This window comes from Elgaria multicarinata, chromosome 23 (genome assembly GCF_023053635.1).
Source record: "Elgaria multicarinata webbii isolate HBS135686 ecotype San Diego chromosome 23, rElgMul1.1.pri, whole genome shotgun sequence".
NCBI lineage: Eukaryota > Metazoa > Chordata > Lepidosauria > Squamata > Anguidae > Elgaria > Elgaria multicarinata.
The window spans coordinates 11220386-11248384 of NC_086193.1; the positions used below are offsets into that span (position 1 = coordinate 11220386).

At 54.3% G+C, this 27999-nt stretch overlaps 1 protein-coding gene across 2 annotated transcripts; it reads right to left on the minus strand.

Annotated features, from left to right (window-relative positions):
- Positions 1 to 27999, minus strand: ELL (elongation factor for RNA polymerase II). 2 transcript variants are annotated; one of them, XM_063147274.1, is made up of 12 exons: positions 27853 to 27999; positions 15007 to 15054; positions 12331 to 12452; positions 10591 to 10754; positions 8561 to 8814; positions 7717 to 7841; positions 6180 to 6276; positions 4898 to 5354; positions 4036 to 4102; positions 1804 to 1975; positions 1411 to 1455; positions 1 to 335 (listed from the first exon to the last, which is right to left on the minus strand). In XM_063147274.1, exons 1-12 carry the CDS (start codon positions 27985 to 27987, stop codon positions 219 to 221), a joined length of 1803 nt encoding a protein of 600 aa, XP_063003344.1. In that variant the 5' UTR covers positions 27988 to 27999; the 3' UTR covers positions 1 to 218. The 2 variants fall into 2 exon arrangements, with proteins under 2 accessions (XP_063003344.1, XP_063003343.1); XM_063147273.1 differs by having other exon boundaries at positions 4898 to 5357.

The following is a 27999-nucleotide window of genomic DNA, read 5'->3' on the forward strand; positions in this document are numbered from 1 at the left end:
TTTCCTTTCTTTAATTGTTTTTAATATCTGGGGAGAGACAGAGAGGGCCAGGCCGTGTCGCCTCCCGGCTGGGCACAGCGCCACGCTGGGACTCCTCACTGGGACGGGATCCGCGGGGCCCAGAAGCCCGCAGCCGGGCCTATTCAAAGCCATCTCTACCTTCCTTCCTCTCCTCCTCTTCCTTTGGAAAGCGTTCACAGGTTTACGTTCCCCAGGCCTCAGTGCCAGGCCAGGAACTGCTGCTGGTCGTATTCGGCTATCAGTTTTTTGATGTGGGCCAGTTTGTTGTGAAGATATTCGCAGCGGTTCTTTTCTTGGCTGTAATTGCGGTTCGTCTGGGGGGAGAGAAAAGAAGGCTTTAGTATGACAAGAGAAACGGCGGTCCGCTGCCTGCCTGCTCACCTGCTGTTAAATACTTGACAGAGCCAAACATGGGGGGGAAAGTGACCTTTATTTATTTACTTACAATATTTATATTCCGCTCCCCCTTCAGAATTTCGGAGCGGCGGACAAAATAAAATGGAATAAAAACAGAATAAAAACACATTTTAAAAAGAAACAAAAGGGCTGGTTCTTAAGGGAAGGGCTTCCTGGAACAAAGTTGGCGCCTGCCTGAGTTCCAGAGGCAGGGAGTTCCAGAGGAGGGGGGCCACCACGCCGAAGGCTCTTCCCCGGTGGACTCCAATCGGAGGATGGGTTGATGTGGAACCACCGGGAGCCTGCCCTCGGCTGATCCCATTGGACCGGGGAGAAGGCCTGTGCTCTCAGGGAACCTGGACCCTTATTTCAATAACTTCCTGTTCCTGAGAGCAAAGGAATCCCGACTGCCTGCGTCCCGACGCACTTCATTTAGCACGAGGGGTGGAGGCCGCATCTTAAAGATGCGCTCCGTTCTGCAGCCGCCACGTGCTCCTTTGCTCAGCTCGGCCGTCTGTCCCCTGGTGTGGGCCTGAGGTTGCTGGACGACTGCACCCAAGACCCCCCCAAAGCCAGCACGGCCTCCACTGTTCGCTCCCCAGCCACTGGCTTTCTGAGGTTCGCTGCCTCTGAACTCAGGAGGCTCCTCTTAGGACAGCCTTTCTCAACCTGGGGCGCTCCAGATGTGTTGGACTACAACTCCCAGAATGCCCCAGCCAGCTCTGCTGGCTGGGGCATTCTGGGAGATGCAGTCCAACACATCTGGAGCGGCCCAGGTTGAGAACCACTGTCTTAGGACCTCCCCGCCCTCCAGAAACAGCCAAAGTGTCTGGACACGTCGGGCGTTCCGGTCCGATACATCCAGGGAGCAACAGGTGAGAGAAAGCCGGTCTGCCTCCCTGTTTTCACCTGCACCCTGGTCCAAGTGGGATTTCCTAGCTACACACACACACACACACACACACAGAGGGAAAACAAGGCCCAGCAACTCACTTTTTTAATTTTCCGGTATTCTTGCAAGATGTGATCGTGAATCGTCTGCAAGAGAAGGAGGCGGCGCGTGCGTGAATGTAACAGCAAGCGAAGGCTCTGAAATGTTTCAGTCTAGCGCGTCTCCACTCGAACGTCTCTTCTCCAGGCGAAACACACCCAGCTTTTCCAACCCAGGGGACATGGTTCCCAGGCCCCTCACCCTCCTGGGCACTCTGGACGTGCTCTCGGTTATCCGTGGCCCCCCTTAAAACGTGACGCCCAGAAGCGGCTTCATTGCAAGGGTGAAAGAGCAGCCGGAAAAGGCCTGCAGCCTAGAGGGGGCAGTTTGGCTGCCTCTGGTCCCCCTGCCATGCAGCGGCCTGAACAGGGCCACTAGCCGGCCTCGGACCCCACCTTATACTCCTCCGAGCCCGGCGAAAGCTGTTTCAGCTGCGAGTCCAGCTGCATGAAACGCCGCGTTATCCGCTCGATGCGGGAGTGCAGGTCGCGGTACTCCCCGTACTCCGCGTTGAAGTCGTTCTTATAGCTCTGGCGCTGCTCGGAGGAGGCGATGGCGCCGTATTTGCTGGAGAGAGAAAGCGTCATCACCATCATCGTGATTATCGTGCGTATCCTGCCTTCTTCCCAATACTGGGCTTTCCAGGAAGAAAAGGCAGCGCGAACGAACAAGCAGAGTAACAGCCACACGACCTGAACTCTTGTAACGTAACCAAGATGGGAGCTGAAGTCATGGAATTACTGGAAGGGGCCTCTAAGGCCATCGAGTCCAACCCCTTGCTCAATGCAGGAATCCACCGTAAAGCATCCCTGACAGGTGGCTGTCTTGAAGGCCTCTAGGGTGGGAGAGCCCACCACCTCCCTAGGCAATTGATTCCATTGTTGGACTGTTCTAACCGTCAGGACGTTTTTCCTGATGTCTTGTCGTACCGCTCTAACAGTCAGGAAGTTTTTCCTGACGTCCAGCCGGAATCGGGCTTCCTGTCACTTGAGCCCGTTATTCCGTGTCCTGCACTCTGGGAGGATCGAGAAGAGATCCTGGCCCTCCTCTGTGGGACAACCTTTTAAGTCTTTGAAGAGTGCTATCATGTCTCCCCTCCATCTTTCTTCTCCAGACTAAATACGCCTAGTTCTTCCACTCTCTCTTCGTAGGGCTTTGTTTCCAGAGCCCTGATCATCCTCGTTGCCCTCCCCTGAACCCCCTTCCAGCTTTTCTGGATCCTTCTTGAAGTGTGGCGCTGGACACAATCCTCAAGAGGTACAAACCACCTGTGCTCCCCGCCCCCAAAGCCGGAATAGAGCGCAGGAAGCCCAGCACGGCGTGGACCGTTCAAATTGCCTCCACGTCAAGGGAGGCCTGTGGAGCTGCAAAAGGCGCAGAGAAAGGTGACCCAAATGAGGAGGGGGCTGAAGCAACACCCCTATGGGGAACAGCTACAGGGTTGGGGGGGCTTTCGTGAAGGATGGAAAAATAAAAGAGAAAACGGCATAAGAGAGAAGCCGTCGTCAATGTAATGTCCTACCAAATAGTATACCAAATTAGTCAGAGCAGACCCAGTGAAACAAATGGTGCTTAACGTCGTCACGACTCACCGGAGTCTCATTCGCTTCAATGGGTCCCCTCTGAGTAGGACTAACGTTGGACATGACCCACTGGTTTTTAAAATCATGCCTGATAATAATCAGAGAGTGGAAAGAGAGGGAGAGAGAGGGAGGGAGAGAGAGGGAGGGAGGGAGAGAGAGAGAGAGAGGGAGAGAGAGAGAGAGAGGGAGGGAGGGAGAGAGAGAGGGAGAGAGAGGGAGGGAGAGGGAGAGAGAGGGAGAGGGAGAGAGAGGGAGAGAGGGAGGGAGAGAGAGAGAGGGAGGGAGAGGGAGAGAGAGGGAGAGAGAGGGAGGGAGAGAGGGGGAGAGAGGGAGGGAGAGAGGGGGAGAGAGGGAGGGAGAGGGAAGGAGAGAGGGAGGAAGGGAGAGAGGGAGGGAGAGAGAGGGAGGGAGGGAGAGAGAGGGAGGGTTCCCCCCCCCTCATAATGTTAGGACAAAATGAAAGCAAGGTTCTTTTTCGCACAAGAATAACCGGTTTGAATTCGCTGCTACGAGACGTGGCGCTTGGCCACACGCTCACGGAAGTGGGCTTAAACGAGGAGACAGATTTACAATGACACTTGGGACTACTGTGCACAGTTCTGGTCACTGCACCTCTAGCAGGATATGGTAGAGCTGGAAAATGGGCAGAAAAGGGCAGCTAAAATGACCCAGAGGCTGGAGTGTCTCCCCTAGGAGGGAAAGTGACAACAGCTGGGATTGTACAGCTTGGAAAGAAGGAGGCTGAGGGGAGACACGACAGAGGTGGACAAAATGATGCCGGGTGTGGAGAAGGTGGATATGGGGAGGCATTTTTCTCCCCCTCTCAAAATACTAGAGCCCAACAGGGTCACATCCCACGAAGCTGACGGGTGGGAGATTCAGGACCGATCAAAGGAAGGACGTCTTCACACAGGCCAGAGTTGAACTATGGAACTCGCTTCCACAAGATGTAGTGAGGGCCACCAATTCGGAGGGCTTGAAAAGGATCCATTCCTGGAGGAGGAGGCGGAGAAGAAGGCGAACCGCGGTCCTTCAAAGACTTACAGCAAATAGTCTGGCATTTCCGACGTGGACGTTGGAAGGCTGGAGCTGTTGCACATCCCGTTTAAACCTGGAACCGGAAAGATAAGAGGAATGGTGAGGGCGTTGAACTTCAACCATTTGCAAAAGACGCATTCAGCTTAAAGAAAGGACTGGACGCCGGGGCGTGCGGGCTGCTTCACGTTCACGGACTTGATCGGCGGTGTTGCTTGGATCATGTCTTATTGCTAGAGGAGGCTAGTAAAAATCAATCAATCACCCCGTTTAGGAAAGAAAATGAACGAGCGTTGGGCAGGAAGTGGGACAGGAAGTGGGATCTGGGTTGCCTTTGGCTGCCACCTAGTGGTTCAGCGCAAGAAGTCCATGCAGTCCCGGAACGTGTTTTGAGGAACAGCTGATTACCGGAGGGGAAAAATAAAAGTAAAAATAAAAATGCAAGCAGATACGGTGGTCCGTTGGCACTGGGCAACTTCGCTCCTACAGCCCAAAAGTATGGAGCAAAATTTCTGACCATGTTTTACAATGTTTTCCCTATGCTGGTTGTACCCCACGGGTTGAGACCATAAAGCTTTATCGATCCATCGATCTTAACCTTTTCAGAAACGAGGGGGGGGGAAAGGGCCCAAAAAACCTGAGACTGCACTTTCGAGACACAAAGTCCCTGTTCAGACGACACGCTGAGCCACGGCGGGGCGAAGCGCTTTGAGAACCGTTCGCTGCAAAACTGAGCGGCCTGATCGTGGCTTAAGCGTGTCGGCTGAACGGGCCCAAAGCCCGCTTTTCAAAAGAGCCACGTTTCTCTCCCCCGCGGAACCGCTCGCCGCTCTGAAGTCCGTCAGACCCGTCCGTCCGTCGCCGCACCCACCTGCAACGTCTTGCGCGGGGCCCGTCTTCGTGCCGTCCCTCCTCTCGTCGCAGTTCGGTTTCTCCCGGGGCGGCGGCGGCTGCTGCTGCTCCTCCTTCCTCTCCCTCTCCCTCTTTTTGAGCTTCCGCCTGGATTTCGAGTGCGCCCCGCAATTGTGCTTGCTCGCCGGGGCGGAGTCCGGCCTCTCGGCCGTCTCGGCCGCCTCAAAGTCTTTGCCGTTGTGGCCCAGGTCGTTGCTGACGTCGGCGAGCGGGTCGTGAGGCCGCGGCAGCTCCAGGCTGGGCAAGACGGAGCTCGAGCTGACCAGATCCGCGGGGGGCGCCGGCGCCGCAGCGGCCTCCTTGCCGTTGGCAGGGTGGAGCTTGCCGTTGAGAACGGCCTGAGTCCTTTGGGCGAAGTGAGAGATGCGAGGCTTCTTGTTGGCTAGCGGGTCCGTGAATTCCAGGGGCTGCGGCCGCTTCTGTGGGGGAAGAGAAAGGGAAAGCCGCGTTAGACGTTAAAATTGCGGTCCCTGTGTTGGACCGCAATTCCCATCACCCTCAGCAAGGGGAGTTGCAGCCCAACACACCTGCGAGGTGCCCAGATGGGGAAGGGCGGATCTGGGCGGCCACATCAAGGCCAAGGCGTGCCTGCGTGCACCTGCTCTACCGCCTCCTCCTTGGGAGAACAAGGCCAGACGCCTTGATCTACCTGCTCAGGGTGTCGTTGGGTTCCTGGATTGGAACGATGCATGCGCCCGAACGCGCCGTAATGCTAAAACCTGCTGAATTGGCATTTCTAACTGCCAAGACCTTTGGATAGCGCATAAGACAAATAAGCTCGCTTGATAAAAAGGACTGACCACCCGGGTCGATCTGGCATCACCAGAAGAGTTACGGGGTCCCTGTTGATCAGGTACAACGAAGACGTTTTCTTGGGTCTGTCTTTGTTTTGCTTCTTAGAAAAGTCATGGGCGATCTATTGATAAGGAACAACGCAGTTTTCTTCGCTCTGTCTTTGTTTTGCTTTAGAAGTTTGCCAACTGCTGATTGGTTAAGTTGCTATTGTGTTTAAATGCACCTGCTTTTCACACTGCCGGCTAGGAAGTTCTGTGGGACTCTCGCTCCATACAGCTGTAGTGCGCTCAATAAAACGAGAGTTGCCTTACAACCAAAGTGGATTTTTATCCTTGACATCCCGGGCCCGCCTGGGATGAGACACGTGGACCGGCCTCGCGCCACCCGCCTGCCACGGCTCCCCGGGAAGCGGCTCTCTGCACGGGCCCCAACGGCTTGCCACCTACCTGGGGAGGGGAGGACGATGCGTTGGTGTTGTCTCTCGGCGGGCTGAGAGCAGGGTTCTCGGGGGGGCCGCTGGCGTTTTGTGGGGGGCAGAGTTTCCTGCAGGGACAGAGTTTAGACGGTGCTCAGAGAGGTACACAAAGCATTGCTCCGTAGTACTGGATTCTACTACAGATGACGAGTCAAAATGCCATGGCTGTTTTGGGTGGGTGGGTTGGAGAGAAGGGGCTCTAAACAGAAGCAAGCGCGTCAGCCCATTCAGAGCGAAGGCGGGAAGGCATTGCCCTGGCTCCGAACAGGCTTCGTGACGCTGCGATGTCAGGTGACTCAAGGAAGGAGGAAGACGGGAGGGAGAACGGACCGGCCAGCTGACAGCCGACAGCCGGGAAAACCGCCCAGAGAACTTCGGCTATTGGGCGGTATAGAAATGTAATAAAGAAAGAAAGAAAGAAAGAAAGAAAGAAAGAAAGAAAGAAGAAACCGGTGCTGCTAACGGCTTTTAAACAAGGTGGACGTTAACGGCTTTTATTTAGGGGAGGTAGGGCCGTCAAGCTGTCTCTCAACTCCCCACATTTGTCACGTCTTTGCGCTTCCACTGCAGGGCTGTTGTTCTTCGGTGACGGCAAACAAGAACGCGCTTTTACTCTTCCCTTCTCCGCCCCACAACCCCACCTCCCAGCTTGGGAGCCAGAAATGCCAAGAGTTTTCTTTGGCAAACCAAGAAGGCCAGGAATGTGCAAAAGAGCCCGGACGCTGGAACGGAATGGAAAATTACAAACTACGGACGGCCTGCACAAAATCGTGCCGTGGGGGAGTTGCATTCAGAGGAGGGGGAGGAGGCGTCTGGGTGAGCAGTAGCCTAAATATAGACGCTGGGAAGGAGACAGGCTTACTGGGCAAACAGACCCAAGGCAACGCAAGCCCCGAGATCTCTAAGTAGAACCAGGCAATAATAACCAGCCTTTTTGCCCAGGTAATCCATATCCAGCAGCCAGGAAAGCAGAATTCTCCCCCCCGCACACCGTTTCATTGACCCATGGGAAAAAGCTGTCTGTCTGATGCCAATTCTCCCCCCGCCCTGCCACCACTGGAATCTCATCTTATCGCCCCCCTGGCTCCTTGGGATTTCAAGCAGGTATTGCCCCCCGAGCTACAAGCCTAACCGTCGCAAATACTGAGGGACTAGAAACTTAAAAAGGAAATAAATAAACGAACGGAAGCTGCGAATCTTGGAGCAGAAAGTGGATTTCTGGATGTTTGGGGCCTCCAATTCCCAGCAGTCCATGCTGGCAAGGGATTCTGGGAGTCGGAAGGCCAAAATATCTGGAGATCGCCCTTCCTCGGCCCGCCCCATCCCACACAGTTCTCCCCTCCTCACAAAAACAATGACGGCACAGCGCCTTGTGGATGAGCGAAGCGAGTCGGAAGCCGGGACTCAAAAGATACCAACTATGCAAGCACGGAGCGTGCTTTTCACGTGCACCAATTGACTGGCCCCAATCCTGAGAGAGAGAGAGAGAGAGATGCTGTAGCTACTACCGGAAAAGGGTCCTCTTCAGCAGCTGCTGGTCTCCTTCTGAGTAGCCGGGCCAATCCTTCTGCACCTCTTTGTAAAGGTAATCTTTCAGGGTGCACGTGCTGTCTTTGGCGTTCATGTTTGCGACCTGCGGATGGCAGGAGGAGAGAGGGGAGGTGATTTTACGCATTCCGGGCAGGACGTTCGAGAGAGGCCGGGCATCCCCGCAGCCCCTGGCCAGCGCTGGGGCAGCAATTCGTTTCACAGGGGGCTGCAAGAGCCCCAGACACCCGCCGGGCTTCTGGGCGCCAAGGCCTCCCCCTCCCAGGCCTGATCCCAGGCCTCCAAGAAAAGGCGCTGCCTGGGCCTCTGGAAATGTTCTAGCCCTCATGGATGTGGAGCAAAACCTTCCCCAGGCTGTGAAAGCCGTTCTTCTCCCTTAAATGACGCCAACGTTTTAGGAACCGGAACAACAAGAGCGGTGTGTGTGGGTGGGTGTACAGCATCTCCCTGATTTATCCTGGCCCCACCAGCATTTCAAAATCCCTCATTAGGTCCCCCCGAACCCGGTATCCTGTTTCCAGCCGTGGCCAGCAAGACGGACGATAAAGCACGGAGGCAACGGTGGGAAGCATTCGGCTATAGACTGCCTCTGCCTACGGAGGCTCTGTCGAGACTGGGGACTGGGGGTCTTCAAGCCCATGGAGCCTTCACGGATTCCCCCAACCTGGGGCAAGGCTGCCGATATCGCAGCTCACGGCCACGAAGAATCCTCCGTGAAGGTCCTTCCCCTCTTGCCCGCAGAACCACGGCCCGCGTTGGCCCGGGGTGCAGCACGCGCCCGCGCTTCCTCGGGGCGCATCTCACCTGCTGCAGGAGCCCGTCCAGAGCGTCCTTATCCTGCGGCGACAGGCCGTCCTTCTGCAACCGCAGGAGCAGTTCCGGCTTCTTGTAGGGCTTGAGGGCCAGCAGGTGCAACACCCGGTCCCGGAACGGCCGCTGGGAGACGGCGCTGTGGCTCTTCTTCATGGCGCTGGCGAGGTTGACGGGCGTCGGGCGGATCCGCGAGGGGACGGCGTCGGAAACCCCCGGGGCAGGCTTGCGCACTTTGACCGTCTTGCCTACGGCAGAGGGCGGGAGGGCGAGAGAGGAAACGGAAGCCTGATCAACAACAGCATCCATCTGAAGGCAAAACCAGCTGAGAATCCTCTGCGCAAGGCCGGCAAAACAACGAACAGACCCAGTTCTGCGCTCCGTACAGGTGCCTGAAGGTGTCCCACGTTCTTGGGGGGGCGGGGGGGAGGATTCCCTCTCCTAAACCGAGGCCTTAAAAAGGAGTACCTTCCAGTTCATGTTACCCCGGGGGGTGGGGTCTTTCCCTTCCTGCCCCCTTGAGGGAGTTGCTCTTTTGGAGTTTAGCTTCTCCTCCACATCCTCCCTCCAATGTCCGCTAGTCTGCTTTCGAACTCCGGCTCCCGGGGGGGGGGGGATTTCCCCCTGGTTCACCCCACCCCTGTGATTTCCCATGAGGAGAGCAATCCCATAGCGTCACAGGTTCGGGTGCCTGGATCCAGGGCGAAGACACTGCTCTGACCTTGGATCCAGGATCCGCAGCGCCCCAGCTAGACGGGCGAAAAGAAAAGAAAAAGCCCATCTAGCAAAATTGCCTCTGTGCCCCTCCCACTCTGAGTTCAGAGGTTGACAGGCATCCCGGCAGGGCTGGAGCCCCGAGTTCTTTCGTTATGACAGATTCTGGAGTAGCCAAGGGGCTCCAGGCGAAGGGACCGTTGTGGATGCGGTCGAAAATCAGATATGGGGCAAGATCTGTGCTGATTGTTCTCTGACACGAAGAGGCTTTCCGGTTCCTTCTGCTCTTCCTTCCTTTTTCTGTCAAAAATGTATCAAGCTCTTGCTAGATCTGAAAGCTTGCTTTTGGGGTTAGCACAGAGGTTAAGTCAACCTGGTGCCTTCCAGATGGTTTGGGCGGCTAGCGCCAGGGTTCCTGCCCACTGGCTGATGGGAGCTGAGGTCCAGAACATGTGGAGGAGACCACACTTGGGAAGGCAAGTTTAGATCTTTGGAGGCACACATTTTCGCAAAGGGAGCGCAGCAAAATCCCCAGGTATAAGAACATCAGAAGCGCCCTGAGGGTGGATCAGACCGAGGGTCCGTCTAGTTCAGCACTCTGTTCCCACAGGGGCCAACAAAGCAGGAAATGAATGCAACAGCACCCTCCAGCCCATGTTCCCCAGCAGCTGGTGCACACAGGCTCACTGACACGCACACTGGAGGCTGCACATCGCCATCAGGGCTCGAAGCGTCCCCAGCGAAGCGAGACGCGTCAGAAGCGGAGAGGCCGCTCTGCCCCCTCGCACTGAACTTTCATCTCAAGGAGCTCCCTGCCGGGACGGGAGGCAAGGAAGAGGACAACCTCCCCCAGCCGTTGAGTGGTTAGGGTCGCCCCAACGAGCACGGGCGGGCTTCCCAGAACGCAGGAAGCAAAGACGCTTCCTTCCCGAAGCGCCTGGCTGACGAAAAAGTAAAAAAAAAAAGAAAAAGGGATGAGTCAGGGATAAACTCAGTCACCCGCAGCTGATTGTGGACTCAGGTTCTACGAGGAGTTGCGGGGAGGCGGTAGCCGACGCCAGGGGTCTCTTTGGGGGGCATGAGAAGTCATTTTAGACAGAGGCATCGGAGCAGGCTCAGAGGTGTCCTTTGGAGAATATTATGGGCTGGCTCCCCTGGCTGCGTTTCAGTCCCCACGGGAGTGGCCCAGATCGCTGGACAACCCACGGAGCGCCTTCGCCACTAATCCTTAAGATGCCCGGCTGTCCGTTGTTATCAGGGAGCTGCCGAGCTCAGAACTGGGAGGACGGAAAGGGCGACGCGTCGCTTACCCACGTAACGGCCTCCCGGCTTGATGACGATCGCCCCCCGGCTGCGGCTCTCCTCCTCCACCAGGGCCATGCTCTGCTTCGCTTTCTGGTAGGATTCGTCAGTGGCACAGACGGTGATCTTGTCCTGAATGCTGCCGAGGCAGTCCAGCTGAATGTGTCCGTTGCTGCGGGGGAGGGAAGCGCAGGGTTTAAGACCGGTGACCTGGTCTCCTCTGCTTTGGGAAACGGGGGGAGAACCAAAGCCCAGCGTCTCAAAAAATCAAGAACAAAAAAAGCACAGGACGACAGTGCAGAGAATTTATCAACAGGCTCAAGTGGCAGGAAGCCAGATTCCGGCTGGACATCAGGAAAAACTTCCTGACTGTTAGAGCAGTACGACAAGGGAACCAGTGACCTAGGGAGGTGGTGGGCTCTCCCACACTAGAGGCAGCTGGACAACCCTCTGTCAGGGAGGCTTTAGGGTGGATTCCTGCATTGAGCAGGGGGTTGGGCTCGATGGCCTTATAGGCCTCTTCCAACTCTGCTATTCTAGGATTCTAGGATTCTAACTTGGTGTAAGGAAATCAAATTTGCTGGCGATCCCTCCTCAAACGATCTGTCTAAAGTAATGACAGGTTTCCTCTCCTGACTACTAAAATTTGGCACAGCCTAGAAGAGGCCGTGTTCCCCACACTCACGCAGATAACGGTTTATTAGGAAAACGTAACGGGAACAGACACTGTTCCTACTTAATACAGAAAGAGAAAAAAAGAATGGAGTTCGCTGACTCTATTCCCCAGTGACGGATCTGTCTTATTTTAAAAGATCTTTTGTATTGGGGGGGGGGGGTTGGAAAACACCCTAGAAAACTTGAATGAAGGCAAAACGTGACACCCTGGGCTCAGTTCGGCTTTATCTAAGCGCCTCTCGTTTAATAACACTTTGCTGACATCTTTGTTAATTCCAAAGGAAGTCAAAACTTCCCCCCTGGCTTCTCCTTACGCAGGCGGCCTTCGCGTCCTGCGGTTGGTAGCGTTATCTTAAAAAAAAAAGGGGGGGGGAAAGTGCACCAACCACAACGTTTTCCGTTAAACTTCTCTCTTTAGCAGAGTCAAATGATTTTGCTACCAAACAATCACTTCCTGAAATTCGCTCAGGTTCGAGCTAGGCCCAGCCGGGTTTACAGAACTCATCTATACGACCTAAGCTGCTTCTCGACAGGAGCAAAACTTTACAACGGGTTCATTGATGGTGCTATAATAATAATAATATGGGCTTTCTGCCTTAGATAAGCTGACTTACAAGTCTTGACTTGAACGTCTTGCAGCATTTCAGAATCCGAACCGAGGCAAACTCTAATAAACCATTTGCCGAGTTTGGTTTGCACCGCACCTCGCACGTTGGTATGGACTCATTTATTTTTAGTGTTTCGGGACCACCTTTCATCCACGAGGACGGTGTACACAACATTAAACACGCAGACAAACAACCCCAATACAAAACCCAGAAACAAGTTAGGAGACGAACTAAAAGAGCAACTCTTCAGACCAAAACGCAACGGTCAATTCAGTTTAAAAATAAACGGTTAGATCTTACACACGCTAACAGGTGGCGAAGCGCCATTTGAGTGGGGTTTACTTCTGAATAGACACACACAGGACTGGGCTGTAAAATGTCGAACTGTTAAAATCCCTGGGCATTTCCACATCAGGAAGCCGCCGCCGCGAACCTTCCGCTTCGGAGCGGAGAAGCGCCACTCACCTGGACACATACTGCTGGAGGCAGTCAAAACTCCCCTGGGGGCTGTCTTTGCCGATATGGGAGAGATAAAACGAGAACGTCCTGGCTCCCGTCGGGCAGTCCGGCTTGGGGATCGAGATGTGCTGGCGAGAAAAGGAAGCGGCGAAGTTAAACCCCAGAAGCGGTGAGAAAGGCAAGCAGGACAGGCCTAAAGAAACCGTCGCCGATTCTTGTACCAGGTTTAGAGGGTGAATCAAACGATGCAGTGAAGGGGAAGCCCGGCACCTCCCGAGGCAGACCCCCTTGTTGAGATGCTGGGTGCGCGTGCCCCCTTCGAAGAGGCATACGACCTATTCCAGGCCGGAACAATTGTCTCTCTAGGGCCTTGTCTGCAGTGGCCCCGGGTTTTTAAGAAGGCCTTGAAAACATATTATTTTACCGTGGCCTTCGCTTAATAGGGCTGCCACCGCTGTGATCGTTGCTGGTTTTAACGTTGTTTTTGTTGTTCCATGATTCTGTTTTGTTTTTACCACTTTTCATATTTTAACTGTTTTAAAGTTAAAACAGTTTAAATTGCCTTTCCCTCCTCTAACAAGGAATATTCAAAGCAGCTCGCAATGTTTTTTTTTAAAAGAAGAAATCCAGAAAAAACAAAATTAAACCCAAGTCATAATCATCCGGTAGATGACAGCAAAGTAAATCAAAAATACAAGGGGGAGATGAGAAAAGGGAAGGAGTCAAGCAAAAAGCAAGCTAAAGGAGGAAGATGTTTTAACTGGCAACGAAGACCAAATGGGAAATGGTTAGACCTCTTGGGGTAAGGAATTCTGGGGCTGTCACAGAGTAAAGCCCTTTGCATTGTTCCCACCAGCCATTTAAACGCTCCGCTATGAAAAGAACACTCGCACCAAGACTCCCCGCATGTAGAAAGGTAGCCTCTCAGGGAAAACGCCGAGAAGCCGGTTTTTCTACACGCAGGGAGGCACCCATCAAAACCCTCGACTCCATACAGGGCCTACGAACAGCCACGGCCACCTGGGAAGAGAGCGGCGGTTGCTGACGGATTCCCCCAACCTCAGCCTGGCACTTTCGGTCCTTTTGTAGAATTTCTTTGAAAGCCCACAGAGCGAGGCAGGAGGAAAGGATGACGCCATGCAAGGACCGCCAGTCCCTCGTTAACATGAACGTTACGAGGCCGGGCGTGTTTTGATAGCGCAGCGGATCTCAGCAGCAGTTCCCGGGAATGATTATTTATGGCAGACGCTTGAGGGACCCTGGCCCGCTCCGCAGAGGCGGCGAGCGCTCTCTGAGGGCGGGCAGATGCTGCTGCTGCTGCTGCTGTTTATCGCTCCGGCTGCCACCTGCCCTTAAAAATAGAACGGCTGCAGCTGCGGTGTTCGCTCTCTGACGAGCGATTGCTCGAAACAATACAGAAATGAGAAAATGCCTGGTTTCGACCGAGCAGGCCCCGAGAATAGAACGGCAGTTTTGATCTTCTGCCGGGAATTCAAATCTGAACTAAAAAAGGTGTTCTGAAAAGTTAGAAGTGAGAAACGGCTCGTTCTGAGGTCCGTCCTGGCCTCCCCAAAAACCATCTTGCTGGTCTCACGCCGAAGTTGGCCACAGCTCAGGCCTTTTCTTGACTCCCGTCTACGAAATAGGGATCTGGCCAGCTTTACTGATCGTTGTAAGGACAAGAAGGTGGCATCATCCCAGAAGCAGCATGGAGGCTCCAAGAGCTGCTTCATATGGTTTCAAGCCAACCCCAATCCTGGTGTAAACTAGACTGTCCCCAACCCTGTGCTCTCCAGTTGCATTGGGACTACAGGCCCCATCATTCCCAGCCAGAGGTCCAATGTATCTGGAGGGGACCAGGTTGGGGGAGTCTTGTCTTGGGAGGTTTGGAAACCTGGCAGGAGGCAGCTTCACACCAGCTTCGAACGGCGTGCGCTTCGCTTTGGTGAGGGACACGGGGGAATTCAAATTCTGCACCCGGGCAATAGTCGATGTGGCAAAAGCTCCCTCGATGACACCCTCTGGGAAACTCTGCATTTTCTAAACCGGTTTTAACTGAGCTTTTGGTCTGGCGCGGAACGGAAACAGCTTTGGTCTCCCCGCGGGGAGCAGAGTTAGACTATGGAATTCACTGCCACAAGATGTGGCGATGGCCACCCATTTGGATGGCTTTCAAAGGGGGTCGGATACCTTCCTGGAGGAGGAGAAGGCGATCCGTGGCTACTAGCCCTGATGGCTCTGTGCTACCTCCAGTATCCGAGGCAGTCAGCCTGTGTGCTCCATGGAACATGGGTGGGAGAGTGCTGTTGCCCCATGTCCTGCTTTGTGGGTCCCTGGCCAAGGGCTGGTGGGCCACTGTGCGAACGGAGCGCTGGACTAGATGGTCCCTCGGTCTGATCCACCCTCAGGGCCCTTCTGATGTTCTGATGTATCCATGCTTGATGCTTGAACCCAGCATCTCCTCAGTAAACCCCACCCCGCCACCCCTCAGCTAACACCACTGTGTGGCCAGGGAATACACCAGGTTGGGGGCTTTGTGATCCCCTTGTAACGTGCAGTTCCACCACCCTAAGGGGGACTCAGACGGATCTGCGGCCGTCGGCTTCACGCTCCCTCGTCGTTTTTAAGAAAACCGCCCCGCGAAGCGAAGCGAGGCGTCCGAGCGCCGCCCTTCCGACTCACCCCTTGGCTTCCTTGAAACTGAATCGACGGCTTCAGCGCCACGGAGTCCTGTGGGGCGAGGAGAAGAGAAACAAACACTTAGCCGGGTCACAGGCGTGAAGCGGACCCACACACCGACATTGATATTACTCCCTTTGGGCTCAAGCAGTGGCCTTGAGAGGCAAGAAAGGAAACTGGGAAGAGACCTGCCGTCTGGCGTGGGCTACAGGATTTAGTTTCACCTGCAGGCTGAGGGGATGATAGGAGTTGTAGTCTGACATACGTGGAGGGCCGTCAGGCTGGGGGGGGCGCTCTTCCGTTCAAGGACCCACTGCTGCCCCTTGGAGACGGCATTCACCAGCCCCTCCTCCTCTGAGATTCCCCACGCGCTGCGTGCACACGGCTAGCCCTCGGCCTCCTTAACTGGAAACGTTCGCCGATTCAGGTTGTTGCTAGTCACTGAGGACTGAGATTTGAGCAGAGCTCTCTGCAATCAGGACGGGCTGGTTCGCCCCTCCGCCGCGGCCCGCGGGGATGGAGGGCAACTGTTTGCAACAGCTGGAAAGAGCTGATACTTGCAACTCCTGCGTGGTGCAAAATCACAACGGGGTGTGTGTGTGTGTGTGTGTGTGTGAGAGAGAGATTAATTTTTCCCAAGAGGGGGGCTCCCTGGTGTTTAACCCCTCCTCTGACCACCTTGTCCTGCCTCCAAGGATCCCGGCATCTCCCCAGCTCATCCTGACCCCATGCAAAAGCCCACGTTGAACTCTTTTTCCTTGGCAACTTCTCCTTTTGCAGCTGAAAAGTCCCTGGCTTCCAACCAGAGAGAGTGGGGAAACAAAAGAAAAAGCACCCATATAATTCCAGCTTTTGGTTTCTAACACAAGTTGTTTTTTTCCTGAAGCGCCTGTATTCCAAACCCTTCTTTTTAAAAAATATATATATCTCCTCAAAACTGAAAGCGAACCAAGGTGGGCGAAAGGAAGCAAGAAGGCCCAGGTCTGAGGATACGTCCATCCGGCACATGCCTTCACTGCAGGCTCGCCTCTGGCGAGCGAGGGCAGTCTCCAGGCGATTAGGTGGAAATGTTTACCGAAGTCCGCAAGCTGGCTCCCCCGCTTCTCTCCATGGGTAGTCCACCGGGTTCCCCAACCTGTAGCCTTCCAGATGTCTCGGCCTGCAGCAGCCTGGGAAGGAGGGGCGTTGCACGCCAAGACATCTGGAGGGAAAGCCTGATTTAAGGGCTGGCAGTTCAAGCACTTTTGCAGACGGATCGGTAAACTCTCAGCAAGCGCGCTGCGCGGACGAGGAAAGAGCGGACCTAACCCTCTGTTGTTGAGGGAATCCAGGGCCCAGAGTCCCTCAGTTCGTTAGGAACCGCTCTCCCCGGGTCCCCCTCGGGGACGATGCCGTGCAGCGGCGACAGACAGAAGCCGGTGGGTTCAACAGAGACTCATGACATCAAGTTCCAAATTTATCTCTCCGCGTTAGTGCGGCACGGTGCAGAGTTGAAGGTACAGCTGTCTTTGTAGGGTTTCCATAACTCCCCCTGGCCCCCCGGGACGGATGCGTCTCCGTGAAGGAGGCTGAAGAGAGGGCAGAAGGGACCCTTGCCTCGCTTCTCTCCCCACGGCTAATACAGATCATGTTAGCCCATTGCTGAAAGTTCTTCTCCCTCGGCTGATGATACTGCTGGAACAGCTGGCAGCATCTTTAAAGCTGCTGAAATACCCAAGGTTCCACATCCAGGCAAATTATTACTCCAGGTATGTTGGACTGTGACTCCCAGAATCCCCCAGCCAGCAAAGCTGGCTGGGGGATTCTGGGAGTCGCAATCCAACACACCTGAAGGGTGCTAGATTGGGAAAGATGGCTGTGAAAGCAGACGTCTCCCATGGTGGTGGGACAGAATTATTACAGCTCGTTCCGTGCCCCCAGGCTAATCCAACATTCGGGGACCGTTTCCACACAACAAAGGGCCTGGGGGGCGCTGCCCGCTTCGGGGCCCGCGTGCGCCAGAAGGAATAAACCCCTTCGTCTCCGAGGTGCTGCCAAGACCTCTTTGCGCTTCCTGAGGACTAGCGACTTAAGGAGCAGGATTGCAGGGCAGTGACGGATCCGGGCCCCCATTTCTCTCTCTTTCTCTCTCTCTCTCTCTCTCCACATACACCCCCCCCCCATGCATGCTTCCCCAACGTGCTGCAGGAACGATGAAGGAAACTGTGCAAGACGCAACTTCTCCCTCTGCGCTCTAATGAACGTTTCGCTTCTTTGGGGGGGGGGGGGGCGGAGAGAGAGAGAGAGAGAGAGAGAGAGAGAGAGAGGAGTTTCAAAACAACCAAGAGGCTTCGCGGGGCGTGCTGAAGGAAGGACCCAAAGGAGGACAGGCGTGGGGTCGGGTGGCAGGGCGAACGCTGCCTGCTTAATAGGCACCCTGGCGCTTTTCAGGTGGCGCCGACCGTGCTGCCGATAATTAGCCGGGTCTCAGAGCTTCCCGCTGCACGCGAAGAGGAGGAGAAGCGGCTGAGACGCTTCGGCGATTTCTTTGCACTGTCCTCCGAAGTAAGGACTGAGGACAGGGCCTAGGAATATCCCCAAAGGAAAGCCGTTTCCCCCCCCCCCCCCGTTTACAGGTGCATGTCACGCAAAAGCCGAGCGTGGATGCACGCAGCTCTGAAACGGATCCGATAAAAACCAACCTGCCCCAACCGGGGTGGGGGGGACGGCTTCGAAACATCTTGGGCTACAACTCCCATCCTTCCCAAGGTGGGAGTTGTAGTCCAACACTTCAGCGGCGCTGAATTCCTGGTGCACCTCAGTGTTAAAACGCAGGCAGGGAAGGGCCCTTTCCGCCTTGCAAATGCTGCAGTGTTCCTCTCCCACCCACCCCGCCGTACAACCTCCGGGCTTCCCGTTTACGGGGAAAAAACATCTCCAGGAGCTTGAAAACCAAAACCCACTTCCTCGCTGGACTTATTTTTCGCTCCCTGTTTTGTTATTGCAGCCCAGCTCTCTGGCCGCGCTGCCACAAACGGGCTTGTTATTGCAGGGTTACATATTGGGTTGCAGCGCGCCGCTGAAAAGCGGATTCCGAGAAAGAAAGGAAGAAAAAACACAGAGACCGTTCACACACACAGAGAGAGCTCGCTGTCCACTCAAAGCTTCGCCAATTCCTCTCTCTTTAGTTGCACGCAAAAGATCCAGGTACGCACAAGCTTCAGGGGCTCAATTTGCCCTGGAAATCTACCTTTCAGAACTAGTCATAAATATTACGTGTGTTAAAAACAGAAGGACAAGTCGCTAGTCCTTATGTGCGCCACACGCGGGGGCAGGCGTCTGTGCCCTGCATGGAAGCACGCATGAAGGGATTGCTAGCCAAGACACGCGACTCGTTGCCGCTGAGGCGGGCAGAGCGCGCCTGGGCGACGTCATTTCAAGACTGCCGTTGACGGATGACGGAATCGGCTCCGTGCGCAAAGAAAAGGGGGGCTGTGAATGTTCTTCCCCCCGCGTGCAGGAAATCTCACGCGTGCAGGGGATGGTGGCAACTTGCCACGAGCGCCACTAGCCCAGCAGAAGCAGGGCACCTCAAGGAGAACAAGGCCATGGAGGAGGCTGAATAGCCATGGAAAGGAAGCGCACCTTTGCTGACCCAAGCGGGACAGAACGGCTCCATACCAGAAACCACTATAACAACCTGAAATTGGGAAGAGACGCTCCTGTGTTCTAATTGGGCTTCCTGCGTATGCTGGCGAGGATTTGTGGGGGGTTCAGAGAAAAAAGAAAATAAGCAAAAGCACCCATCGAGACCTGGCCGAAACGGTGCCCAAACCAGCAAGGACGGCCTCCGATCATGGCCGCTAGTTCATAGAATCATAGAATAGCAGAATTGGAAGGGGCCTACAAGGCCATCCAGTCCAACCCCCTGCTCAACGCACGAATCCACCCTAAAGCATCCCTGACAGAGGGGTTGTCCAGCTGCCTCTTGAAGGCCTCTAGTGTGGGAGAGCCCACAACCTCCCTAGGTAGCTGATTCCACCGTCGTACTGCTCTAACAGTCAGGATGTTTTTCCGGATGTCCAGCTGGAATCGGGCTTCCTTTAACTTGAGCCCGTTATTCCGTGTCCTGCACTCTGGGAGGATCGAGAAGAGATCCTGGCTCTCCTCTGTGGGACAACCTTTCAAGTCTTTGAAGAGTGCTCTCATGTCTCCCCTCAATCTTCTCTTCTCCAGGCTAAACATGCCCAGTTCTTTCAGTCTCTCTTCATAGGGCTTTGTTTCCAGACCCCTGATCATCCTGGTTGCCCTCTTCTGAACACGCTCCAGCTTGTCTGCATCCTTCTTGAATTGTGGAGCCCAGAACTGGACGCAATACTCTAGATGAGGCCTAACCAGGGCCGAATAGAGAGGAACCAGGACCCCCCCTCCGCCCCCCGGGGCATCTCTGGAGCGGCACAGAACGTCCCGGTGTTTCCTCTTTCGGACGCCGCTCAGCCAAGAGGGCTTCCGCTCCCGTGGAGTCGCTGGCACAGGCCGGGCCTCGCTGACGTCTGTCCCTCCTCTCGGTTTCCCACTTGACATCAGAGTCACACCAGGAGACTCGGGAACGGCTGCGTGGCCCTGCAGAGGCCTCAACTGACACAGAAACACCCCCTTTCAACGCCTCTAACAGGGCGCCCGAAACGGATCCGTCGTCCTGCAGTGCCACGGAACTGACCAGTCATGTAAACAAGAACCGCGTAAACAATCCCTGAAGAGTCATTAAGGGTTTGAAGAACTGCTTTTAGTTCTATTCTGCTTTAAACCGACGCCTTTTTCTTTTCGGTTTTTACTTACGATTGTATCTTCTGGTTTTAAGCTTTGTTTTGTGAACTGTCCAGAGGCGGAGGGGTTTATAGAAATGTTATAAATAAATCTTATTAAAGCAACATTCTGCCCACCCCCCCCACCCCCCAAAAAAACTGGAAAGACAGGATGAGAGTTATAGTCAGATGGGTCTGGAGGGTATCAGATTGGAGAAGGTTGCTTTTCAAATCTCATCAAGACCCTTTCTACCACATTATCCACGGCCCCAAACTCCTTCATCCGATTACGTCTCCTCCCGGCCACCCCCCTGCAAAAAAGTCAACTATTACTACAACATGCAGGGAAAGACAGAGATTGCATAATAACCTTCTGATCTGCTGTCGAATCCCCATGGCAACTGCACTCCGTTCAGACATAAATTACAGGCGGCCTTTTCCCCGCGTCTCCGAACACCCGAGGAGAGAAACCGGCAGATTCCGAAAGCGATCACAGGAACGCTTGATTCCACACAAGCGCCCAACAGACTCAAAGACGTTCTTCAAAGACAGGACTGACCCCTGATCCCTTTTTGACGCCGCTCGGCATTTTAATAGATGGATTTCCTTCAAATGCCCAAAGTCATATTGAACGGTTTTCGTCGGACGTTACAACAACGCGGCGCTTTTTATTTTAAAAAACCTGTGCTCACGGGAGGACGTGCGAGCGGCTAAACAACCCAGGGATCACTCCATCCCTGGGTTATTTAGCGTTGTGTGAAAAACAGGAACTCTGGCATGTCAGAGGAGAGACAACCCAGAGTTTAAAAAAACCTGGGTTGCCGTGACAGCGTTACAAGGCCATTTTGTGGCACTTTAAAAGTTATACTTCTTCTTTTTGCTTTCACGGACTGCCTGCTGCAATGAGTGCAAATGAACCTGGCCCCAAGTTGCATTTAAATGCCCACACCACTTTGTTCCAGCTTTCAAAACCTGGTCTTGCACCTCTGCAAGAGGTCCCAAACCGTGTGTCTCTTTGTAACCCTGAGGACTGGGCCTCTCTCTCTCTCTTTTTATTGATGTGAGCCAAGAATGGCCTGAAAGGCGGGATAAAAATACAGTGAGTAAATAAATAATCGTTCATAAATACGTCCGCAAATATTCCACCTTTGTAAATCTGTCAGCCTGCCAAGCCGGGGGACGACAAGGCCTGGATTCAGTTTTGCAGAAGCTCCCAGAAGGTGCCGAAAGCAAAATACAAAAGAATTCCAATGCAGGAGAGGCGTTTTGACTTTCCAGAATGGGGGGAAAACTACACAAAGGTTGGACAAATTACCCAAATGGAAGGGGAAGGTCGCGGGGAGAGGTCATGAGGCCTCCTTGGGAAACCCAGAGGGCATTAAGCAGGTCTGGAGGACAAATCTACATCCCTGCGATTAAGGTGATATAAGACCCCCAGACACGCATTGTAGCGATTTCTCCAACAGCCTTGCATGGTCGTTCAATGTTACAGCGCAGGATAGGCACATACTAATCAAAGCCTGCCCTGAAGTGCAGGCCGGGCAGAGGTTTTGGACTGGCGAGTTCCAGGCTCACTGCGCTCTCGGGCAAAGGTTTGGGTTCGAGCACCCAGCAGCAGCGACTCAGAACCGGCGAGCCGGTTGGCTCTGCAAACTCAGAGATGAGTCGTGTCATTTCTCAGCTGTCCGTGAGTCACAAATAACTACCAAGTGCGTACGGGGAGGGAGGAAGCATATCTCCAGATATTTTTTGGAAGACGCATAACTTGGGGGGAAGGGTTAGGGACACTGGTTTGCAAAGCCAGAAACTAGGAAGAAGCAGGAGAGGGTCACCGAGTGCAACCCTTCTCCCCAAATATTCAGCAGCCACAGGGATATAGGGTGCTGTCTTATTCCGTGGCCCACCTAGCCTGGGCGGTGTTTTATTATTTATTTATTTATTACATTTCTATACCACCCAATAGCCGGAGCTCAAAAATTAAAAACATTCAAAGTATAAAAGGTCATGCCCACTTCCCCTGTATCCCAATCACCAATTGACTGGTGGATTCTCAGCTTTTGTGCTGAAAAGCCTGTCCTGCAGTAAGAACTTTTAAGCTAAAATCGGCTGGCGTTTTGGCGACGCCCCCTTTTGCCACTGGAAGGTGGCCCCCAAGAGCTCCTCTGAAATGGCATTTGGCCCACAGAGTGGAAGAGGTTGGGCACCCCTGGTCCAGCCCAGTATCCTCTATCCACCCCTCACCTGTCCTGTTCCGGATCCAGGAACAAGCCAAGGAAGCCGTTGCTTCGGGCCTCATATTACGAGGGGCCTCTAAATAAGCGGGAGATAACTCAAACGTAAGACAACGAAGATGAAATCGCTTCGGCTTAACTATGTCGGAACGTCTGATGTGAATTACAGCAGAGTTGCTCTATACGGAGAGAAAGCGTGGCGACGCAGCATTTAGGATCGGAAGCCGGAAGTGCAAACTAGAGCTAGTTTAAAAGAAGTTCAAATGCACTTACTTTATTAGTCTTTTTATACACATCTTCAGAGGAGGTTATTTAACGCTATTTAACTGCAAGCATCTACTAACGCCGGGAGGCACCCTTTCATTTGTAATACACTTTTTTTTTTAATGGTGGATCTTGGCATGGCTTAGGGCCTTGTCCAACCCTGCCTGGAGCTCTTGCTGACTGAACCTGGGAGCTGTTGCAGGGCATGTGGGGAGGCTCAGCCGCTGAGCTATGATCCTTGCCTAAAAAGAAGAGGTGATAGGTGTGGTGTGGCAGACAGAGAGCACCTGGGTTGAAAGGTGGGCTCAACCTACCCTGGAGCGATAGCATCAGGGAGTGGAATTGGGAAAGTTGGCTTATTCTGACCATTAGTCACCCTGGCTGTGACTCTCAGACAAAGGGCCTTTACCAACCCATCGCTTTTAAGTGGAAGTGCAGGGAATTGAGCCTCGGTTCTCTGTGCGCTCCCCACTAAGCTCTGGATCCTCACTTAGGAACTAGGTTTTCTAATCACCTCGCTCCTGTGCATCAAGACCCACATACACACACCCTGCCACTTCCCTGCGGGATGTCACAACCGCTGTGGCTACGCCACCGGGCTTCGGTTGCGACAGCGGTGAGTGAGCGAAAGGCAGAGAGGCACCTCACTGAGAGAGCAGGGATAAAACCGCCCAGCTGCCTGCAAGTGTGGCGGAATGCCTTTCTCCCGGGAGGATTGCAACAGGAGGCACGGCAGGGACTCGTCGGAGAAGGTTTAAGTATAGGGTGGGGCTGGACAAAAGGACATTTCACATTTGCAGGCGCCACCCTCAAGGTGCAGAGATGCATACCAGGCCCCGGCCTGCTGCATCAAACTTCCACGGCGCTTGGGCCTGGCTACCCAACCTTTTCACTCCACGGATGCAATCGTTCGCCGCGCACTGAGCTTACTCCTCTGGGATTTGGAGGGCACCTGTACTACGGCGCCGTGCGGCCTCCCCTTCAGGCCCATGGGCCGCTGTGCTAGAAATGCTGTTATCCCAAACTTTCTGGGCCGGTGGGCATATTTGGAATTCATACCGCCACTCGCAAAACGCCCATTTCCCCAGAAGGCAAAGCAGTGAGGTTAAAAGAGAAACAAGTGACCCCCAAAATCTCGGCATGAGCTCCAAAAACGCAACGCCGCTCTTTCGGACCCACATTTTTCTGGCCCGACGCCCATTTGACAGAAGGTGAACTGATGATGCTCAGAGACGCACGCAAACCCAGTACGGGCAAAAGACCTCTGTACTGCCCTCTCTAGCCCCTTAAGATGTCTCCTGTCGCTCCAACCTTATTCCAGGGAATAAAAATAAACTGGGAGAAGAGAGCCAGGCAAACACTCCAATCGACCTGTCCATGGGCACTGTGGGTCCCGCTGAAGGACGCCAGTTTGCGACACGCACATTCAGCGTTATTTGCCATGTTTTCTGCCGTGTCGTTTATATTTAAGCTGGTGTTACGGAGAGTTTAATCTCGGATGATCCAAAGTTACATTTATAAGTGTCTCTCCTAGAGATGTCATGACTCCGTAGCCACTTTGGCTGGGAATAACAGGCGTTGCAGTACAGAACGTCTGGAGGGCGTCAGGTTGGGGAAAGCTGAAATAGAGAGAGGTGGGGGGAGGGGGGAGAGAGAAACCTAGAAACAGACAAAAGTGGTGGATAAAAAGCTTTTGGCAACAGCTTTTTCAGAAGTAATGGATAATTATTTCAGACACTCTTCCCTGAACTTTCTGCCTCTCCCCAACACCTTCTCATGTGAAGGAGAGTCTAGAAGGCTTCATGACCAAACGGAGACACGGATCTGGACTCCAAGGACAAATAAAACGCTTTCCCCACGACCCACAGGGTAGATCCACGCGTAGTGTGCCAACAACCTTGCTTTGGCTCAACGGTGGGAACCTGCAATCCAGCCTCCCTTGTATCTGCACAAACCGGGCTGCGTTCACACATTCCGATGTACACGGGCAACTTCCTTTCCTGAAACCTGCAGGGCATCAACGCCACTCTGAACGGCGAAGGCTGAAAGGGCCTTCCACCGGATAGAGGCAGGGTCTACTCAGGAGAAGGGACGGCACCTTCTTTTTCTGCAACGCCAGAGAGGCATTGATAGTCTGTAGGCCAGCCATCCCCAGACGAGGGTGGTTTGGATTGCAACGGCCATCTTTCCCAGGAAGCATTCCCATTTGCACTACCCAATATTTTGGGATCACGACCCACGGAACAGCGCTGTCGTAATGCCGCGCCGACTCCTGCCTTCGTTAGGAAGCCCCCCCCCACCCCACCCCAAGGACTGAGTACGGCTGCGTGCTCAAACACCACCGTGTCCACGCATTTTCCACCAGCCTCTACGCCTTTTCCCGCAACTGATAAACACTCATTAGCGAGCCAGGTCCGTAACGAACCCGTGCGAAGTCGATCAATGCCCCACGATTGCAATTAGCACAAACCCCTCCTCTCGCCGCCTCGGCTGAGGCCCACCGGGTAACCGACACCCCGCGTTAAAAATAGAGCCATGACACAGCCCCGGATCGCCCTCACCGGAGGCCGAGGTTGCGAAGTCACGGTAAACAGGTGGGCCTCTGAGCTATTGTCCACCTATCTTGGACGGAGAGTTAGGGGTGGGAAGAGAGATTACACAATTTAGCAGCAAAACAAAGAGTTTTGGTTTCCTTTGGTAGCCACCTGGCTTAAAACACCCCTCGGAAGCCCAGAATTTGGCAACACCCAAACTGGGATGTCCATCACCAGACATCGCTCAGCATGGCAGAAGGTGGAGGAGACCTGCGGAAAAACGGGTGATGGCTTTGCTCAGACTCAACAAAAAAAAGGACAAATCCTCCTTCCGTTTTAAAGTTCATTTTAAAGTTCATTCTTAGCCAAACACAACAGTCTCGGAAGATGAGAAAGCAAGCCGGTAAGCACCAGTTTTTTTAAAAAAATTGGGCAGGAGGGGATAGGGGCAGTGAGAAAAGCGAAACACCGCCCCCCTCCCTGCCCCAAAGTGTGGAAAACAATCTCTGCAGCGGCAACCCGCCACATCATAGTGGCGGCGCGTTTGCGGCAGCCGCAGGATGCAAGCTTCTGAGTTAGACAGGACTCTCCGGTTTGAGAGAGAGAGAGAGAGAGAAGGGTGGGTGGGAGAGACGTTTCCACGGCTGACGTCAAGTGCCAACTTCCTCTCTCCATCTTAAGATTGAAGAAGAAGAAGAAGAAAAGCAAAAACCCGCAGATGTGGTGAGAGCTGGGCGTCGGAGTATGCCCTGGCTTGAAGCCTGAGGAAGACGACTGTGTGACACAGAGGCCTGGTACAGTCTTCTTCGTGAATGCCTCTCGGTCTGAACGAAGAGACGTCCACCCTGCAAATACAGGGGCCGAGGGGGACGTGCTCCAAGCCACAGCATAGGGACGGGACCCCCTCATACCGCCAGCCCCCAACCAACAAGGGGGCATTCGTCAGCCATTCTGCCGGACCCCTCATTTTTCAAGACATTTTCCAAGACTTAAGAGCACCCCCAGATCTCACAATACAGCTTCCGCGCTCCCCCCGTTTTCCCCCCACCAGGGAGGTGGGGGCATCCTCTACAGGGTTCACGTATTGTTCCGTATTATTATAATTCACGTCCTGCCTTTCTGCCCCGGGGGCAAGCAATGCATTAAAAATAAATTTGTGCTTGCAGAAACACAGACCCAAAGCTTTATTTTATTTTTCCTCCTTCACCCCGGACCCTCTGCTGTGTGGGGCTCCCCTCTTTCCAGCCCCAAATAAAGTCATGGAAAAGAAAAGGGAGGCTCTAGGCTTACTCGTAGGGAAGGATGCATGTTTTGAGGATCTATGGGGGAAACCTGGCATTCTTCTGCTCCCCCCCTCGCAAAGAAAGAGGGCCCCCCCACCACAACCATACCTAAAGATTACCTTTTCTGGTTAAAGTCTAACTGCTCTTCTCCAACCTGGCATGGTCCAGGTGTGTTGGGCTACAACGCCTATCATCCCCAGCCAGCAGCCTGGGGATGATAGGCGTTGTAGCCCAACACACCTTGGACCGTGCCAGGTTGAAGAAGGCCAGTCCAAAACAGTATTTATATGCAAAAAGGGCACGTTTTGGAAGGGGTGCTGGTTCAAAGTTCAACGGGGAGGGTGGCATTTCCTCAAAAACCCTCCCCTGTTTTCTGGCCTACTTTGCAGGGGGGGCTTTTCCAAGACTTGGGGGGCTGTACCTCGACACACCTCAAATCCAGCCCCTCACACCTTTTCCTCAACATGACCCTCAACCCTCCTCCTTCACCAGCCTTGGCCTCCAGATGGGCTTCGGACCATAAGTCCCATCATGCCGGATTGTTGATCTAGCCGGCCGGGGCTGCCAGGAGCTGTAGTCCAAGTGCTCCAGACAGGGACAGGTATGGGTTTTTTTTTATAGCCCTCCCCCTCTTTCTAGTCCACTTTGGAGGGGGGAGCTCAACAAGTGACCCATGGAGAGGAGGCGGCTTCCTGGGAGGGAACTCCCCAAAATGTAGCCTGTTGAGGAGAGGGGGCGTCCCTTGGCCCCCCAAAACCCTATATTTATTGGAAGGGGGGATCTAATTTTATGCAGGTTATCTTTGGAGGGGGTGGTGGTGGAAGAGGTGAAATCTCCCAGAAGGGGGGGAAAGAGATGGACCCCCCTCTTTTCATTATGCGCCCATCAAGCTGTCTCCCCCTCCCCTTATATTTATGAGAGGGGGGGGTCTCTCTTCATCCAGACCACTCTTCTGGTGTGATTTTGGGCAGTGGAAGAACCCTCCAGTTCCTGGGGGATTGTGTGTGTGGGGTCCCATTTCCCTCCTCCTTCCCCATATTGATGAGAAAGGGGAGGGGTCCCTCCTTTTGGGGACACCCCCCTCCCACACACCACAAACTGGGGGTTGAGTCTTCCTCTCCTCTTCTTCCCCCACTGTATATGAAGGGAGGGTCTCTTCTCCACCTCCACTGTGTTTATGGGGGGGGGGGCTCCTTCCCTTCCCCATCCCACTATTTATGGGGGGGTCACTACTCTTCTCCCCCTACTCTGCTTATGGAGGGGAGACTCTTCCCTTTTCTGCCCCCCTGTTTATAAGGGGGGGGGCTTTTCGCCTCCCTTCCCCCTGTTCATAAATAGGGGGGCTTTCCCCCTACTCTGCTTATGAGGGGGGCTCCTTCCCCCCACTATTTATGGGGGGGTCACTACTCTTCTCCCCCTACTCTGCTTATGGGGGGAGACTCTTCCCTTTCCTGCCTCCTCTGTTTATAAGGGGGGGGCTTTTCGCCTCCCTTCCCCCTGTTCATAAATGGGGGGGGCTTTCCCCCTACTCTGCTTATGAGGGGGGGCTCCTTCCCCCCACTATGTATGGGGGGGCTCGCTGCCCCTCCCCCTACTCTACTTATGGGGGGGGGAGACTCTTCTTATAAACGGAGGGGGGCTTTTTACGATGAGGAGGAGGAGGAAGGGGGGGGTTGGCTGCCCCATCTCCCCCCTCCCCTCCCCTCCCCTCCCCTCCCCCTGCCCCTCGCCGTCCCCCCGGCCGCCGACCCACCTTCCTCCCCTGGTAGGCCTCGAAGGCGCGCAGGGCCGACTCGGTGAGCTTGACGTGGAAGACGGAGACGCGGGTGCCGCGGCCGAGCCGCCCGCACGACAGCGCGTAGCCCCGCTCCGCCGCCAGCGCCGCCATCTTGCGCGGGGG